Source organism: Kogia breviceps, chromosome 1 (assembly GCF_026419965.1).
Source record: "Kogia breviceps isolate mKogBre1 chromosome 1, mKogBre1 haplotype 1, whole genome shotgun sequence".
In the NCBI taxonomy this organism is placed as follows: Eukaryota; Metazoa; Chordata; class Mammalia; order Artiodactyla; family Physeteridae; genus Kogia; species Kogia breviceps.
In genome coordinates, this window is record NC_081310.1 from 198,243,675 (window position 1) to 198,261,787 (window position 18,113).

The window sequence follows — 18,113 nt, forward strand, 5'->3', positions numbered from 1 at the left end:
TTGCCAGGGGAAAAGGAGTGGGGAGGGATAAATTGGGAGATTGGGATGGATATATACACACGACTATATACAAAATAGATAATCAACAAGGACCGACTGTAGAGCACAGGGAACTCTACTCAGTACTCTGTAATGACCTATCTGGGAAAGAATCTAAAAAAGAGTGCATATATGTAGACGTATAACGGAGTCACTTGGCTGTACACCTGAAACTGACAAAGCATTGTGAATCAACTCTACTCCAGGGAAAAATAAAAGAGAAAAAGAAAGCCAGGGAAGGATGTTTCTTTCCCTACAGCCTTCAGAGAGAGTGCGGCCCCGCTGACCCGCAGGTCCAGACTTCCGGGTTCTGGACCATATGAGAGGATAGATGGCTGTTGTTCTGAGCACTGTGTTGTGTGCTGTGTTATGGCAGCCCCAGGACGCGGATACTGGACTGTCTCAAGGTGGACCGGCCCCCCGCTTGGCCGCCTGGACTGCTCCACCCACCGTCCCTATCTGGACTCTGCTCTTCCTCCGGCCCCTCCTCCTTTTCCCAACCATCCTTTAAGACACACCTGGGTTCCCAGCTCTTCCAGGAAGTCTTCCCTGACTGACCTTCTGTGAATAAAGGAGCAACTGGAGAGTCTGTTCGATGAACTTGACCACAAATCAAACACTGCCTGTGATTCCTGTAAGAAGCTCCGATCTAGAGGCAGAAACCACAGGCACGCAGGACCCCCGCCCCGCCAGAAGCTCACGACCGAGGCTCATTGTCTGGGGCTCCCTGCCCTCCGGGCTGCATCAGAGAGTCTCAGACGCAGCTTCCAGTCCTGCTGCCAAGGAAGCAGCAGGAAGGAGACGCAGTTTACAGGGGAATATTCTGAAAGGTGGGTTAAGACCAAGACCGCGTAACGCCGCCCAGGCAATACTTACAGAGGCTCGAAATGTTCTGGGTGCTAGGAACAGACAAGAGGCTGTGCTCTCAGTGGGGTGCAGATGGGCAAAAACAAGGTAAGAGAGACAGGACAGCGGGCTTGAGGATGACTCACTGGGCATTTATTCAGACTGGGTGGTGCGGAAAGTCTCTTTGAGGCCAAAGATGTGATGATGGGAGGAAACCAGCCCTGTGAAAATCTGGAGGACACAGCTTCCAGGGGAGGGAACGGAATGTGCAAGGACCCTGAGGATGCAATGAGCTTGCATGTTTGAGATACAGAAGGAAGGAAGGAAGGAAGGAAGGAAGGAGCGTCCTGAGTGGGAGGAGGGTGTACAAGCCAAAATCAGAGACAGCACACGGGCCACGCAGTGCATGGTGGGGACTTTCATTCCCGATGCCGTGGGTAGCAGACAAGGAACACACCTGAACCAGGCCCGGTGTCCGCCTGGCCCTGCCCGGGCCCAGGTCGCAGCCTCTGGCTGGCCGGCCTGTGGCCACAGCTGCTGCCCTGTCTCAGGCCACATCTCCAGACCCTCCATCACTGCAGTCAGGTGGACAGGGGGAAGGGGAGCTTACACACGGACTGTGTAGATTTAAAAATTCAGTGCATTTTTTTTTTTTTTAAACAGCAAGAGTTGAGGACAGTTAAAAAAAAATGGGAAATATTAACAAGAAAGCCTTTTCCCCCAGCTGCAGGCTCAGGTCGGCTGATACGGTGTCTGCGCCTACGGTACGGTTGTCGCCTGGCTCCACGGAGCAGCACTTATCTGGAGGCTTTACCCTTTTTATATTAATCTTTAAGACCAGGTTTAGCTGAGTCCCAGCCCAGCTGCTGCTGGGAACATTAGCCGCGGAACAGCATCTATCTGGGATCTTGAATAACTCTTGGTCGTGGTTTCCGAGGTCCTCTTCCCAGTTAACCAAAACCCCTGGATGCAGCAAGATGAGATCCACCAGATAAAGGGCGGGCCCTACGGGGGCGACACCTGGCCCATCAAATACTAAAGGCTCAAGTGGTTTTCTTGTCCACTCTGTTCCTTGGGAAGCCAGTTTCCCCAGGGTGTTTCAGCCCCACAGCTAGTCCAGCATGTTTCGGATGGGACACAGACCTTTTCCTTGGGGTGTCAGGCAAATGAGAGGTTTGTTCCAGTACTCACGCCTCCCGGCTGTGTTCGGGTCCTGGGGCTGCCATGACAAAGTTCCACGAACTGGGGGGGCTTCAAGCAACAGAGCCTGGTTCTCTCACAGCTCCGGGGGCCGGAAGGCTGAAATCTGGGTGTGGGCAGGGCCGCGCGCTCTCTGAAGCCTCCAGGGGAGGGTCCATCCTGGCCCCCGCCAGCTTCTGGTGGCCGTGGTTCCTTGGCTTGTGGCCGCGTCCCTCCCGCTGCTGCCTCCACCACCAAAGGGCCTCTTCCCTGTGCGTCTTCATTGGGCCTTCTTATTAGGACACCAGGCGCTGGATTTAGGGCCCACCCTATTCCGGTGTGAGCACATCTTAACTAATTACATCTGCACAGAGCCTATTTCCAAATAGCCTCACATTCTACGGTTCTGGGTAGATGGAATTTTGGGGGGGACAAAATTCACCCCAGTGCCCTCTCCATTACAAACGGTATCTATACCCGAGGGAGGTGAGGTCTCCCCGGGGCGGGGGACGGGCTCCGGCGCCCCTGCTCACCCCGCCTCACCTCTACTGCTCTTGCCTTCTTCGCTCTAGTCCTGGGTCTTCTCTCCTCACGTGTGCCCCTGTCCCCTTGGACTGGAAAGTTCTTCTCCATGTCTTCAAGCGGCCCTCCTTTCAGACGGCTGGGGTCTCAGCTGCCCCTGGTCTCCCCGACTCCCTTAGGCATTTACTTGCTTTTTCTCTGCCATCCCCCAGCAGGATGTAACGTCCATCACGGTGGGGAGGGACCTTGTCTGTCCTGTTTATACAGCATCTGGCAAGCCTGTTGCCTGCAGCCAAGTAGATCTTCAGTAAACGTTTGCTGAATTAATGAAAAGTATCAATGACTTGCCAAAAAAAGAAAAAAATGCAGGGACTTCCCTGGTGGTCCAATGGTTAAGAATCCGCCTTCCAGTGCAGGGGGTGCAGGTTTGATCCCTGGTGGGGGAGCTCAGATCCCACACGCCTCAAGGCCAAAAAAATCAAAACATAAATCAGAAGCAATATTGTAACAGATTCAATAAAGACTTTAAAAAATGGTCCACATCAAAAAAATCTTAAAAAAAAAAAGAAGAAAGAAAAAGAAAAAATGCAGACCCTCATCTCCTTCTTGAGAAAATTCCATCAGGATCAGGAGGTCCTCGAGACCAAACTAGCTGACGCTTTGTCCTTCCTTTACATCTGGATTTATAATGCAAAGCCTTAAGAATTCTGCCATCTAATGGACTCAGGGCAGAAGTGCTTTACATCTTTCCATGACAACCTCATGCTGAAGATCCAAACACTTGTCCACAGGAGAAAATGTTACAGCAACAGGGCTGGTCTCTGCTCTTCTCTCCAGAGAACAGCCAGATAACCCCTGGGGCCTGAGTTAGATGGAAACCAAATCAAATGTAAGACACCCACTGAAATCTGGACTTGAGATAAACAACGAATAACTTCTGCTACTATGTCCCGATGATGGCATAAACTGGTTGTTTATTTGAAATTCAAATTTAACTGGGTGTTCTATATTTTTATTTGCTAAATCTGGCAACTGTACATAGACTAGGTGGGTGGGTGGGGGGTCCCTTCTGGCCAACTGGTTCTGGCCCGGACTTGTCCCTGGGAGGCGCAGGAATAAAGCCTCATATATGTAACTTATCAACTCAAACGCCAGCTCTGGGGCTCTCTGGCCACTTTCTGAGGCTTTCAGAGGAGAAAGTGGGCAGGTCAGAGCACTGTGCCAGATGCTGATTGCAGTGACAAGCGAGCTAAACAATGTCTTTCTGAGGTTCAGAGAGAACCCTCCAAGCCCAGCGTCCGAGAACACAGGGACACCTAATCCACAGCCTTTGCTAATCACAGTTACAAGCGTAGTTGCAGCAGCAAATTCAGAGGCCACTTCCCGTGAGGACAGCCCAATTTAAGCACATCTTGGTCCCCAGGACCTCGCACGGGTCTCTGGCGCTGGGATGGATTTGTTGGTAGAGACGATGAATTGAGGGATTTCCCCTAAGTTGTGTTTAGTCAACCCCTAATAATTCATGTGTCCCAATGACACGGGAAGAAGACAAATGACATAGTATGTTTACCCCTGCTGCAAAGTTTTTTCAAGGAACCCTCCTCGTTTCCCGTGGAGGATACACCAAACGCAGCAGTGCTCATCCCTGGAGGAGAGGACTATGCAGACTCTCATTTTCCTCGTATACATTGCCACGCGGTCGGCATTCGTTTCTTTTTGGCTGCGTCACACAGCGTGTGGGATCTGAGTTCCCTGAACTGGGATCGAACCCGCGCCCCCTGCAGTGGAAGCGTGGAGTCTTAACCCCTGGACCGCCAGGCAAGTCCCACGGCCAGCATCCTTAAACCCCAAGGAGGTTGCCCCAGTGGACAGCGACGCCATTACCCCGTTTCCCGGGCTGCATCCCCTCTCTCAGCCCCTGCCTCGGCCTCCCGCTTGGCCGGGGGACCTCCTCCTGCCCCCGCCCAGCCCAGCCCTTACCGGTATTTCATGCCGGTGCAGTGGGCGGTGCAGCTGTCCAGGGAGAGGCCGTGCATGCGCAGGAAGCTCTCCGTGTTCCTGGCCCGGGCCGCGGCCCGCACCTCCCGCAGCTGCTGCAGTTCCAGCGCGCTGGCCTGGCGGACGGGCTGCAGGGCCCAGTCTGAGTGACACCTGCTGATCACGCTCCTCAGGCTCTCGCTGTATGTCATGGACAACATGGTCCCACCCGGCCCAGGAGCTGCCACTGTCCGGATGGGAAACGGCGAGTGGTGCTGGGTTAGAGAGCATATCCCGCAGTCCCCGGTGCCCAGGCTGGACGCTGGCCCTGGGGCTGGGGCAGGGGCTGCGGCAGGGACACACCCTCCAGAGAGAGCGGCCGCCAAGGGGTCTTGGCGCCTGGGGACAGGGCCCGACCCCGGAACGTAAACACCTCTTGGCTTGAGATTCTTGGTCCTCAAAGCTGCACTGGCCTGGAACGCTGGCGGAGCCACCCCCTCTGCCCCTGCACCCATGAGACAAGCACAGGCGAAGCTGCATTCCCGGGGGGAGATCCCCCCCAAACGCGCCAAATGCGAAGGGGACAGGAGCATGCAGAGAGCCCGGCCCCCGGAGTGGTAGACTTCACAGCACCCCCGGAGGTGCTCGCGGGGTAAGACCAGGTAGCGGGCCGTCCCCGGAAGCAGCATAAGCGCGCCTGTCGCTGAAGCAAACTCCAGTGAGATTTTACCAGGGGGCGTCGCGCCCCCAGGAAGGCCCTATTTGTTGGTTCACAGCCCGGCAAAGGGAAATGTTATCCACGCGTGCGTTCTCCGCTTGTAGAAAGCGCCGTTGCACAGGCACAGTCCTTTGGGCTCCATGCTCAAATTAATTATGTCACAATCCACGAGTTTTTGCAATAGAAACACTGAGCGGATGCATTTAAGGAGGGAGTGAAGTGGGGGAGGGAATGGGTTTGAAAATTGCAAAGCTTAAGCGTTAAGAACCATTGCTAAATCGTCATCTGAAAGGATGGTTACACTTGGAAACTAGAAACACAAATGTCCGCCAATAGGAAATCGGTTATGCAAATGAAGGCTCATCCGCAGAATGGAAATTTGTGCAGCCACGTGAGGTGCCTCCACGTGGACTGATAGGCCACGAGTCCCAGGAGACAGCGCCAGGAAAGGAAAGGAGAGGGGAACACGTGTGCGCACAGAATGCTGCCCTCGTGTCAATTCACACACACACGTGAGGAGCTCAGTGAAGGGCCGGCATCACAGCTGTGCGTCCACACCCTGCAGTGGCTTTGACTGGGCAACAAGGTCACGGCTGCAGGGGGCGGGGCTGTTCTACCATCCAGGGACTCCCCCCCACCCCGCCGCCCGCCCCTGACCACGGGCCTCTGCCCCGGCCCAGATGCCTGCACCGTGGCCCCAGAATCGTCACCGTCACCGAGGTGAGATGCGTCTTTTCAGCTGGGTCAGCTGGACCCTGGAGCCCAGCCCGACAGCTGGAGGAACCAGCGCTGTCCCCACCTCTGCCCTAGGGGAAAACAAGTTCCATTATCCCTGGGAAGGGCTGGGCAGGCTGCAGAGTCCCTAGGGCGGAGAGGGCGCTGGGGTCGCCTGGGCTGGTCCTTCCTCAGGTGAGCTCTCCATCCCCAGTTCACATCCCTCTTTCTCCACGGCAGGTATCATCACCTGACGACGTGCTTCTGTCCTCTCTAATCATCTTGTTTGTTGCATCTGACCCCCCTGAAGGTCAGGTCCAGGAGGGCAGGGACTTTTGCAACTACTTTCACAGCTGCACCCTCAGCTCCCGAAGTAGCAACTGGGTGTTTCCCTGTCTGTGCCGCCGGCACCTGGAGGGGCTGGGCTGGCCCCCTGACTCAGGCCAAGGCTCTCTGCAGGCTGCCTTCTCCGGAGCCAGGACTCTCATCACCACGGCTCAGACCCACAGGGGGGCCCAGAACCTCTAGCATCCCCCAAGGGTTTGGACTAAGGTCTCTGAGGGATGCTTTTGCAGGACACGAAAATACCCACCTTCCAGGAGAATCATTCTGGGGCAGCAGAGGGGGCCCAGGCTCGGTGGGGGTGGGTGGCTTTGACCTTGGACGTGGCACAATGGGCACCCACAGGTAGCAACGCGAGCTCCCTCCCTCCCTCCTGCCCTCCAAGTGCACACTGCCCACTACCCGTCAGGCAGCTGCTTCACAGGCGTCTGTGTGGCCTGCGTGGGGCAAAAGCAGGCCAGTGCTGGCTTCCCTGGGGGTCCGTGTCAGAGAGAACAGCCGGGCAAGCAGCAGTTACAGGGGTGCTTCCCGAAGAGCAGGACCCACCTCAGACGTGACCATTCCCAGCCAGGCCCGGCCAGGCTGAGATCAATAGCCATTAGAGCTTTCAAGACATTACCCGCAAAAAGCAATCCCGGTCTGATCTGGCTCTGGAAAGCTAGCGCTGGCCCCAGAGCTGCAATGACAGAGTGGCTGAGTGCCCTGCTTCTGGACAGGGGCAGCCCTGTCCGGTGGGTGTGTCACCCACTCGGTGCGACCCAGGCCTGCAGCTGGACGGCTCCGAGCCTCAGTCTCCACGTCTGTGAAGTGGGATGAGAGGAGGCCTATCGTGCAGGCTGCCGCGGGCTGCACGGGACCGGCCTGGAAAACTGGACAAGGGCCGGCCTCGCTGTGGGAGCATGCCACGTGTGGAAGGTGGCCACCAGCCACGAGCCGTGGACCGTGGCACCGGTTATGATACGTGGCGTGAGGACAAAATACACAAAACGGGGCGGAGGGGACATGGGTGGGCAGGCGGGGGCCTCTCCAGAGGTCGCACGTGAACATGGGCTTGAGTGATTCGAGGACGCCGTGTAGGGTGAAATGTGGACGGTAGCCATCGTCCCTGCTCTGGCGGAGACACACATCCCTAATGAGATGGGTGCAGCGGGTGCGGCCAGGACTTGGAGGGCGCCTCTCTGTGGGGCTGGGGTCCCTCCTGCCTGGGATCTCTCCTCATCTCGAGTTACAGCGGCCTTGGGAGGGGTCCCTGGGTGGGGCAGGGCCACCAGCCGCATGGAGGGAGCCCAGAGCCTCCTGCTGGACGTGAGGGTCCTGGTGGCGCAGGGCAGGCTGGGGCCAGGGGACTCGTGGGAGGAGAGGTGGGCCGTGGACGAGCACAGTGGCCCCTGACCTGCGGTGGAGGGTGTGGACCTGGCGCCCACAAGGGGGTCTGTGACCAGAGGGCCGGGCACAGCCGAGGAAGGGGCTGGGAAGCGTTCGTCCTCCTAAGGTCCTCGGGGGTGGGGGAGGAAGGACACAGAGGGACTCGGACGGTCACCAATGCCGTCCAGAGGGAGGGGACAGCGTAATAAGCCGGCTTCCCGCGCAGGCGAGCAGGGCTGGGTCCCTGGATGAGGGGCCCCTCGAAGACTCTCCTTGTTGGGGCTCCTGCCTTGGCCACCTGGCTCCTCAGTGACCCCGACCTCTCGCGCCTCCTCTTTGCCATCCTGCCCCCCATCTCAGGAAAAATCAGCCCTCTTTAACAGCCATCACTAATTACAGAGCCTACAGGGTCCCCCCCGCACCCCCGTGCTGGGGCCTGCCTTTTGCAAATCTATTCCTGTGGACGGGGGTCTGGGGAATTCACGTGAATGAACCGCGTGACACGGAAAAACGGAAAGAGACATTAACCTCATTAAGTCCGCGGGAATCGCGACCTTGCTGAAGAGCCTTCCACCTGGAATTCCTGAACTGAGGTCTGTCTGCTGAAAGCCACCAAAGCATGAGACATGGGATCCGGAAGGAATCCGGAAAGTCTCTTTGAAACGGCGACATGTGTCTCGACACCGGAGAAACCGGCCTAAGTTCCTAAAGCGGGAGCGCGGAGGGCAGCAGCTCGAAAATGCGCAGCATCGCGTCAGGGCAAAAACAAAAATAATTTTTGCTCGAGCACCGTCAGCAAACCAAGGCCCAAAGCAGCAGCCCCCGGCTCCCTCAGGCCCATGTTTCGAAACAGACCTTCCGACAGCACGCAGCCTCCCTAGTGCCATTCTCGGGGGGAACCATGGACCTGCTGGATCTTAGTGGGGAGCCCGACCGGCTACCAGCTGCAGCCCGGGTCTCCCCGGACGGGACAGCAGCAGGCGTGGGGGGCAGGCAGGCTCACGCGGCAGAACGCCCACCCTCCTTCCTCCTGTGCCTGCCTAGGGCTGGGTTTTTTTTTTGAGGTTTTCCGCTTTGAAAACACATAGAGGGTCTAATTTCTGGTCAGCCAATCGCATCCCCAAGAGCTGTCCCTGTCATTTCTGTTCCCGGGATGCTCATTCCCCCTGCAAGGAGGCAGCTGCCACTTGCCTCCTGGAGCTGAAGGGGTGAAGGGACCACTCACCTGCCTCGCTGGCGTCTGCTGGTTAAGAGGGACACAGTCTAGTTTATTAGGGTTCACGAGGCGTTTAAGGAGCTGCTGCGGCAGCTCTTTCATTAGGGAGTGTCACTGCAGAACGGCAGAAGCAATTGGTGAATAAGTCCCACAAGGGTCGGGTTTGGAGGCAGCGAGTCCATTAGTCCTATTAGGGCGTCTGCATCTCCGCGAAAGAGGCTGAATTATTCACGAGCGCGCCTCTTCCCCTAAAAGCCTGGGAAGTGCGGTTCCGCGGTGCAGCCCGGCGAGGCGGCCTCCTGCGTGCTGGCTGGGAGGGGGCACCGGCTGGGGTCCTGCCATCCCCTCGGGAGCACAGCCCCTGCCCCGAGACCTGACCCTGGGAACCGCAGGTGGAGAGGCGCAGCCTGTGCTTTCCGGTATTTGAGGACGGGACCCAGGCTCGCGGCTGCCGTTCCACCTCCTTCTTAACTGTCTGCAAGCAGGGGAGCCCGGGGCCCCATGGCACGTGAGCGCCGCCCACGGTGAAGGGGTTGAGGTCTGCCAAGACTGACCCTCAGCACACGCAGACAGATGCCCCCCCCCCCCACCTCCACCGGGACGCGCCCCAGATCGTACGCCTTATACTCTGCCAGGACCTATAAATGGCTGGAAGGTTCCTGCAGTTTGCTATTTGGACACCACCCTGCTTCTCTCTCCAGGTGGGGGCACGGAGACCCCCCAGAGTCCTGACCCGAGGTTTGCAAAACGCTTTGAGGCTGAGCTCTGGGGTGATGTGATGCTGAGCCCCTGTTGCGGGCTCACGACCGCAGGGGCCCTTCGTGTCATACTAGGTTCCCCCCAAAGTCTCGGCGTGACACTATCCTCTGGCTGAGATATTGTGCCGGTGCCTGTGGGATTCTGGATGGAGGCTGAGCTGATCACCCCGTGGCAAACCTGCTAACGGTGACGGCGACGAGGGGTGGGGGAGGCGGATCACTTCACCAGATCCGGAGTAGAAAGCAATGGGAGGCCGGGAGAGGACACGGAACCGGAGGGAACTGCTGGTGGGTGATGCTCTGGAAAGGCCTTCGTGACGGACTTGGGATGGTTTCTCTTTTCTTTTTAAGGATATTTATTTATTTTGGCCGCACCACGCACCTCGCGGGGGCTTTAGTCCCCTGACCAGGGATCGAACTACGCCTCCTGAAGTGGAAGCACAGAGTCCTAACCACTGGACCACCGGGGAATTCCCTGGGATGGTTTTTTCTTCAAGGCTGAAACCCACTGTCGGGTTCCACGTCCCGTGTCACCCACTGGCTGGAAGTGGCTGTAGTGGGGCCTCATTGCCGGGGGACGGTCATCAGCCTGGCACGCTGGGAACGAGGCTCATCTCCTCCCCCCGGGGCGCTGTTTCCCTCTCATCACATTGTCCCTCTCGGCGCCTGCACCTCAGACACCAAGCCCCATGGACGTGGCTCCTGGTACCCTTGACTCTCTCTTCCTGTGGCTCCTGTGGTTCAGCCCTTCTCCATCTCTCCTGGCTCCTCATCCAGCCTCTCCATCCCCCATCTCTCTTCCTGCTACCCGGCTTCCTTCCTGCAGCAGAGCCCTGCTCCCTGCCCTGCTCTAACACCTTCGATGGCTCCCCAGTGCCCGCTGAATGCAGTCCGGGCTCCTCTGCTCCCGGCATTCCTGGCCCTCCCTCCTCAGACCCCCAGCTGCCTCTACAGTCTGGCCTCTGTTTACTCTCCATCCTGTCCTGTCCCTGATGGCCCAGATGGTGTGACCGCTACTTCCTGTTCTCAGGGCGCCTCTCCAAGCTGTGCTCGGGCTGTTGCATCTACTGGAATGTTCTTCCTGGTGTCTGTTGAATTCCGTCCAGTCTTCAAGGCCCAGCCCAAAGGCTCTATGAAGCCTTCCCCGATTCTCAGCTGGCTGTGACCCCTCCCTCCTCGGCGCCACCAACTCTCTGGACTCTCCCGTGACCCACTGTTTTTCTTTTTAAATTTATTTTAGTTTTGGCTGTGTTGGGTCTCCGTTGCTGTGCGCGGGCTTTCTCTAGTTTCGGAGAGCGGGGGCTGCTCTTCGTCGCGGCGTGGGGGCTTCTCATTGTCGTGGCTTCTCTTGTTGCAGGGCACGGGCTCTAGGCGTGCGGGCTTCAGTAGTCGTGGCGCGTGTGGGCTCAGTAGTTGCGGCTCGCGGGCTCTGGAGCGCAGGCTCAGTAGTTGTGGCGCACGGGTTTCGCTGCTCCGCGGCACGTGGGATCTTCCCGGAGCAGGGCTCGAACCCGTGTCCCCTGCATTGGCAGGCGGATTCCTAACCACTGAGCCACCAGGGAAGCCCCCCATGACCCACTTTGCCTCCTAGATACCGTTAGAATCATTTGGGTTCGGAGTAGATTGCGCTACCGTGGCCTATCCTTTCCCCCTCTCTGCGTCACGTGACCATGATTCCTCCCATGGGTCGCGGGGGACTATATTTTCCCCTTGACATCGGGCTTGGTCACGAGCACGCATTGGCCAAAAGAATGAGCAGAAGTGACTGTACCAATTCGAACCGTTGGCCTTCAGAGAAGTTGTGTTTCTGCTGTTTTCTCTGGCACTTGGGCCATGAGAAGAGGCCTGGGATGGCCCCCGGTTAGGAAGGGCGGAGAGATGGTGAACACCGGCGTCCAGCCTGCAGCTCAGACACCAACCCAGCTAAGCCCAGTCTAGACGCACTGACTCCAGTCGACCCACAGACATGTGAGCAAGGAATCAATGCTTATCGTCGCTGCCCCTGAGACTTGGGCAGTTTGTTATGTGGCCTCCTGTGCAAAAGCTGACAGGTACAGGGCCTTCCCTCCCCTACCCGTCTGTGAGCCGCTCGAGGGCAGCGCCCTGGACACCTGTGCCCTGTTGGAGGAGGGGGTGCCGCCTGCTGGCTGACTTAAATAACCACGCAACAGCCGTGTCAGTGCCTGGGTGACGAGGACCCCCCCACTGGGAGGGGCACCCAGTTTGCTGAACACAGACCCCAGCCCCTTAGAGGTCATCACCAGAGGCCCCACGAAAGATGCCGGGTGTCTGTGGGAAGTAACCACGCTGGAGCCCAAAGGGCAGGACAGCCAGAGCCTGTGGCATTGAACGTGGAGCTGAGAGGCTGGGGGTGGGTAGTCTTCAGATCTGGAGATTCGGTCCTCCAGCAGGGCCTGTCCACGGGGCAAGAAGAGCTCGGGGGGACTGGACACTCAGCCAGAGGGGTCGCAGAGGGTAGACCACAGGGTGGATCCACGGGGTCCGGGGGGCCAGCAAGGGGCGTGGAGCACCCTTTCCCTTCAACTCGACTTACTTGGCAGGGTCCCCTCTTACGGGACCAGCCCTTTCAGCCGGCTGGCCTGTCTCGGGGATTTTTCTGCCTGCATGTCTCAGCTCACCCCTTTCCTTCCAGGAGTGAGGCGGGCCCAGGACCTCTGAGGATGCAGCTCAAGTGCACGTTTGGTTTCAAGGATTCAGTTTGAATCCTTGTGGACGGATGGCACACGTTCATTCTGGCATATTATGTCATACATACATACACATACACATACATACACATATATACACACATACACACATACATACGTATATGATGATAAACACTTCATTCAATAAGAGCATTTGCAAGCTCAGACCTAACTGTTTCAAGCACGACCTTATCTAGCACAAATGCCAGTAGAATCAAAGATTCGCTCATCCCTTTAGAGCTCTCGGTAAGGGGTGAGACCTCACGGGAGGCACCGAAGCAATGGCAAAATTAGCCTAAGGACCCAGGCCCACGGTCACGTTCGGAGGTGCCAAGGCTGTGGGAAGGAAAAAGCCGCACGGAAATCCAGCGCCGACCCCGGCACCCACTGCCCGAGCGAGGCCCCCGGTGCATCGGCGAGAACGGCCCCACAGCTCTGTCACCGCTGCGGGTGCACACGCCGGGGACCCAGTTCTGGACGGAGAGGCCTCCCAGGCCTGGAGGCCAAGACGCACAACAGACACCAGGGCCCTGCCCCCACGAGCCATTCCGAGTGTCCAGCCCCAGAGCTGGCGGAGCTGCCCCGAGGGTTCCGTAAGCCTGGCGTGTCCTCGATGGAGGAAAACGTCGAAGTAAATTCCCAGAGTTAGAGATTTTCAAGAGCATGCATGTCTGCGGTGCACGCCCTACCCCTACAGGTTAGGAGGAGGCTGCACAGAGGGAGGGAGGGACCTGCCTGGGGGGCTTTAGCTGATGGACGTGCCTCGGGCTGGACCTCTGGACGCCGTGTCCCTCTGGTGACAGACTCTCCCCCAGTGGACACACTGTGCTGATCTCCAACAGGAAATGCATCAGAGAGACGCCAGAGCATCCGTCCCAACCCCGGCCCGGGTCCTATCGCAGCCGCACACCCCAGAGAGCTCCATAGGCTACAGGTCAGCTCAAGTTCAAGGAAAAGTGGAGAACACTGGGCCGGGTGCATCGTTTTTCACTCTGATCACCTAAGAAGCACAAAGCTGGGACGACAGGAAAGCACTCGATCCGCTGTCTGCAGGGTGCGGTTTGAAAGGCGATCTGGCGAGAGCTCAGCTCAAATCAACGCAAATTCTAGACGATGAGCCCACACAACGAGCCCGGCGCGTCTTTCATCAGCATGCCGTGTCGCGGCACCGAGAAGAGGCCCAGAGCCTGGATCTCATGGGGCAGTTTTCATGCCCGAGAGATCACCAGCACACCTGGCCTGCACGGCACGGCTCTCCCACCCGCTGCCCTCCTTGCCGGTTGTAGGGAAAACGGAGGGCTCGTTACCTGTAAAACTGGAGCTGTCTTTTGGGGCTCCCATACCGAGTACTGCGGACAGCAATGGAGGAGAGAGAAAGAAACAGGGAGAGAAGAGAGAGAAGCCACAGTTGGCATCGACCACGCACAGGGAGGTGCCAGCCCGGGAAGCATCGCGGACGCCCGGCAGCCCCGGCCCCGCCCCGCCCTCTCGGGGCTGTCGGAGGATGTGCCCGGGTACCAAGCCTCGGTGGCAGCGCCACCCAGTGGCACAGGGAGGTGGAGGCCCGTTTGTCTGGAGGCGGGGCTCCTCTGTGCCTGGCCTCGGTTTGGGTTTCTTTTTTTTCTGGCCGCCCCGCATGGCATGTGGCATCTTAGCTCCCCCGCCGGGGATTGAACCGCACCTCCTGCAGTGGAAGGGCGGGGTCTTAACCGCTGGACCGCCGGGGAAGTGCCCCTGTTTGGGTTTTCAGGAAACATGCTTTTTCAGACGAACGGCTGAAAACCTTCAAACCCGGGAATGTCCATCACCCAACACGCTGGGAAGTCTGCACGTGACCCTGGGGTTCTTTTTAGGACCCGGATGCAGGAGGGACGCCCCCATTCCCTGTGGTTTCCACGGACGCTCGCTGTGGCTCAGGCCCTCACGGTTTTCTGAAGGTCCAGTGGCTCAAGGACTGGAGGGCCCCAGGGCTCCACTTGCGCCCCAGGCCCCATGACAATGATGTCAGAGGCTCCCACCCCGCGCCTTGCCCGTATGCCCTCCCTGTGGTTCAGCCTGGGCTATTTTCCAAACAGAAAGACCCAGGGCTGGATCTGGAGGTGGGCTCCACAAAGAGGTCGAGGGGGCCCGGTGAGCACGTAGCTGCCTCCACCCTCCACCCTCCACGGGCTCCACTCAGGCCTGTAAAAGGCTTGGAGCCTTTTGCTCAGGGTGTCAGGGGAGCTGGTGGGACCACAGGGGCTACAGGACCTGCGGTGCGTGTGGGATGAGAGAGACGGAAGCCAGGGAGGGCCTCTGCTACCTCCCACGGACTATTTCAGGAGCGTCGCGGACAAGGCAGGAGTCTAATGCTGGCTCCATCCCACCTGGAAAAGCTTGGTGTCTTTCTTTCCCATTTTGGTCTTAAAAGCTTCCTTTCCTTGGCGAAAATGCTGCCTTGCGTGCACCTGATATAGCCCTGTGGGCTCACTCAGTCCCTCCCTCTGGGTCAAGGGGAGGAGACTGGCCCGCGGACCTCCTCAGAGGCAGCACTGACCCTGGGAGGGCCTGGTGGGGCGGCACGGGGGCGTCACCTGTAGATCATGCCAGGGGAGCCGGTCTGCCGCAGGGAGAGCCGAGCCGGGGACCCCGTGGTCGATTCCGGATACATGGAGCCGGCCTCACTTGTCCCGACCCACTCCCTTCTTCAAGGAGGGAGGATCCTGGAGGGAGAGCAAAGAAGGAGGGGAGAGAGGCGGTTAAACAAAGACCCATCAGTGTGGCCGGGGTGCTCTGTGATCCCGAAGGCCTGGTTCCTTGGGCGTCTGCACGTCCCTCGTCAGACAGACAGACAGGCCCACGGGGGCTCGGAGGAGGAGGATGGTCGGGTCCGTGACCGTGAAGGATTTCTACGCCTTCTTCCCAAGCCCCCACTCCGCCCCTCCCTGACTGCTTTTCTGAGGTCCTGGGAGCACTTTCTCGTTGCCCAAACTGTGCAGAAAGGGTGGTTGCAGAGGGAGTCTGTGCACTTGGGAATCCGGGCTGTCTGCCCCAGGCCAGGAAGTGGTACCACGGTCACGCAGGGTCATCCTGGATGCCTCACCTCCCTGACCCCTGACTCCTGCCCTGAGGCACCCCCGGGCAAGTGAGGGACACGGATGGGAGACCAGGACCACAGAGTGCCAGGCCTTGTGCACTAGGAGCACAGCCATCCCCGAGGCCGGTCCAGAGGCCGGTCCAGAGGCCCCGGGGAAGGCAGGGTGCATGATGTCCTCACACAGGCTAACGGGATGGGGAACAGGCAGCCAAGGGCGGGCCGGCGTGCACGTGCCCTTTACTGGGGCTGCGGCCCCACCCCCACCCCTCGCTCTCCTCTCTGGCTTTCCCCGGGCCCGGCTGCTGTGTGGTGACACCTCAACCCCCAGCTCGGGCCCTTGGGGATGTTTAATGTCCAGAATTCCGAATCACAGACTGAATCTGCCTGAGTCCCCAGGTGACGCCTGTGTTGCTTTGCCCAGGGAACACACGTTGAGGGCCCTTGGCCTAAAGCCGAGCTCCTGGGCTGGAAGTCGGCAAACTACTGCCAGCACGCCAAACTTTTCTGTAAATAAGGTTTTGTTGGAGGTTTTACCTCCATGCCCGTTTGTTTATGAATTGCCCGTTTGTGCTACTATGATGGGGTGGGTCGTTGCAATGGAGGCCGTCTGGCCTGCAAAGCCTAAAATATTTACTACCTGTCCCTTTAAAGGAAAAATCTGCCGACCTCTGTCCTAGGCCATTCTCTCCCCCACTCTCCAAGACGACATGGCCCAGCACCTCTCTCCTGAAATCAGGAACACTTCCTTTCCCGCGTTACCCATAGCTCTCGACTTGACGCTTCTTATTTCACTAGCATCAGACCCATCCCCCAGCATCAGCACAAGGAACACTCTGCTTCCCTCCCGTTGCTACCTGGGTGAGCTGGCCACGCCCACGGCACTCACACCTTCTGCCTCGCCCCCATTCAAGGGTATCCTGCAACAGGACTCCGTCCCACCAGTCCCTCCTTCTTTATGGAGCAGAGCCATCTGCACACAATCAATTCCGACTTCTTCCCTGGTGGTCCAGCGGTTAAGACTCCGCACTTCCACTGCAGGGGCACAGGCACAGGTTCGATCCCTGGTCAGGGAACTAAGATCCTGCATGCCATGCGGTGCGGCCAAGACCCCCCCCCCCAAAAAAAAATGACTTCTCCAGATGGAAGGAAAGACGGTGGAGTAGAAGGACATGTTCTCACTCCCTCTTGCGAGAGCAGCGGAATCCCAACTAACTGCTGAACAATCATCGACAGCAAGACACTGGAACTCACCAAAAAAAGGTACCTCACATCCAAAGACAAAGGAGAAGCCACAATAAGACGGTAGGAGGGGTGCAATCACGATAAAATCAAATCTTATAACCACTGGGTGGGTGACTCACAAACTGGAGAACACTTATACCACAGAAGTCCACCCACTGGAGTGAAGGTTCTGAGCCCACGTCAGGCTTCCCAACCTGGAGGTCTGGCAATGGGAGGAGGAATTCCTAGAGAATCAGACTTTGAAGGCTAGAGGGATTTGACTGCAGGACTTTGACAGGACTAGGGGAAGTAGAGACTCCACTCTTGGAGGGCACACATAAAGTAGTGTGTGCATCGGGACCCAGGGGAAAGAGCAGTGACCCCATAGGAGGCTGAAGCAGACCTACCAGCTAGTGTTGGAGGGTCTCCTGCAGAGGCAGGTGGCGGCTGTGACCCACCGCGGGTACAAGGACACTGGCAGCAGAAGTTCTGGGAAGTACTCCTTGGTGTGAGCCCTTCCGGAGTCCACCATTAGCCCCACCAAACAGACTGCAGACTCCAGGGCTGGGTCGCCTCAGGCCAAACAAGCAACAGGGAGGGAACTCAGCCCCACCCATTAGCAGACAAGCAGATTAAAGTTTTACTGAGCTCTGCCCACCAGAACAACACCCAGCTCTACCCACCTCCAGTCCCTCCCATCCGGAAACTTGCACAAACCTCTTAGATAGCCTCTTCCACCAGAGGGCAGACAGCAGAAGCAAGAAGAACTAGAACCCTGCAGCCTGCGGAACGAAAACCACAGTCAGAGAAAGATAGAAAAAATGAAAAGGCAGAGGACTATGTACCAGATGAAGGAACAAGATAACCCCAGAAAAACAATTAAATCAAGTGGAGATAGGCAACCTTCCAGAAAACAAATTCAGAATAATGACAGTGAAGATGATCCAGGACCTTGGAAAAAGAATGGTGGCAAAGATAGAGAAGATGCAAGAAATGTTTAATAAAGAACTAGAAGAATTAAAGAACAAACACCTACAAAATTAAAGAACAAACAAACAGGAATGAACAATACAATAACGGAAATGAAAAATACACTAGAAGGAATCAACAGTAGAATAACTGAGTCAGAAGAACGGGTAAGTGACCTGGAAGACAGGATGGTGGAAATCACTGCCATAGAACAGAATAATGAAAATAAATGAAGGCAGCCTAAGAGTCCTCTGGGACAACATTAAATGCACCAACATTTACACTATAGGGGTCCCAGAAAGAGAAGAGAGAGAGAAAGGAAGTGAGAAAATATTTGAAGAGATTAGAGTCGAAAACTTCCTTATCATAGGAAAGGAAATAGCTGCCCAAGTGCAGGAAGCGCAGAGAGTCCCAGGAAGGATAAACCCAAGGAGAAACACACTGAGAGACATAGTAATCAAAC

The 18,113-nt window shown here is 57.4% G+C and overlaps 1 protein-coding gene across 5 annotated transcripts in view; it reads right to left on the reverse strand.

Moving 5' to 3' along the window:
* The window catches only part of KCNAB2 (potassium voltage-gated channel subfamily A regulatory beta subunit 2), a 100,998-nt gene that overhangs the window by 41,188 nt on the left and 41,697 nt on the right, over positions 1 to 18,113 (reverse strand). For 2 of the 5 annotated variants that reach the window (XM_059039606.2, XM_067018680.1), the window contains exons 2-3: positions 14,958 to 15,086; positions 13,692 to 13,733 (exon numbers count right to left, since the gene is read on the reverse strand). The exons of 1 other annotated variant lie outside the window; for it this stretch is intronic. In XM_059039606.2, coding sequence (XP_058895589.1) covers positions 13,692 to 13,733; positions 14,958 to 15,034 — 119 coding nt within the window. In that variant the 5' untranslated portion in view covers positions 15,035 to 15,086. Of the gene's footprint in view, positions 1 to 4,566; positions 5,434 to 13,691; positions 13,734 to 14,957; positions 15,087 to 18,113 lie in introns of those variants that run through there. 2 more of the 5 variants (XM_067018668.1, XM_067018689.1) reach the window with 1 other exon arrangement.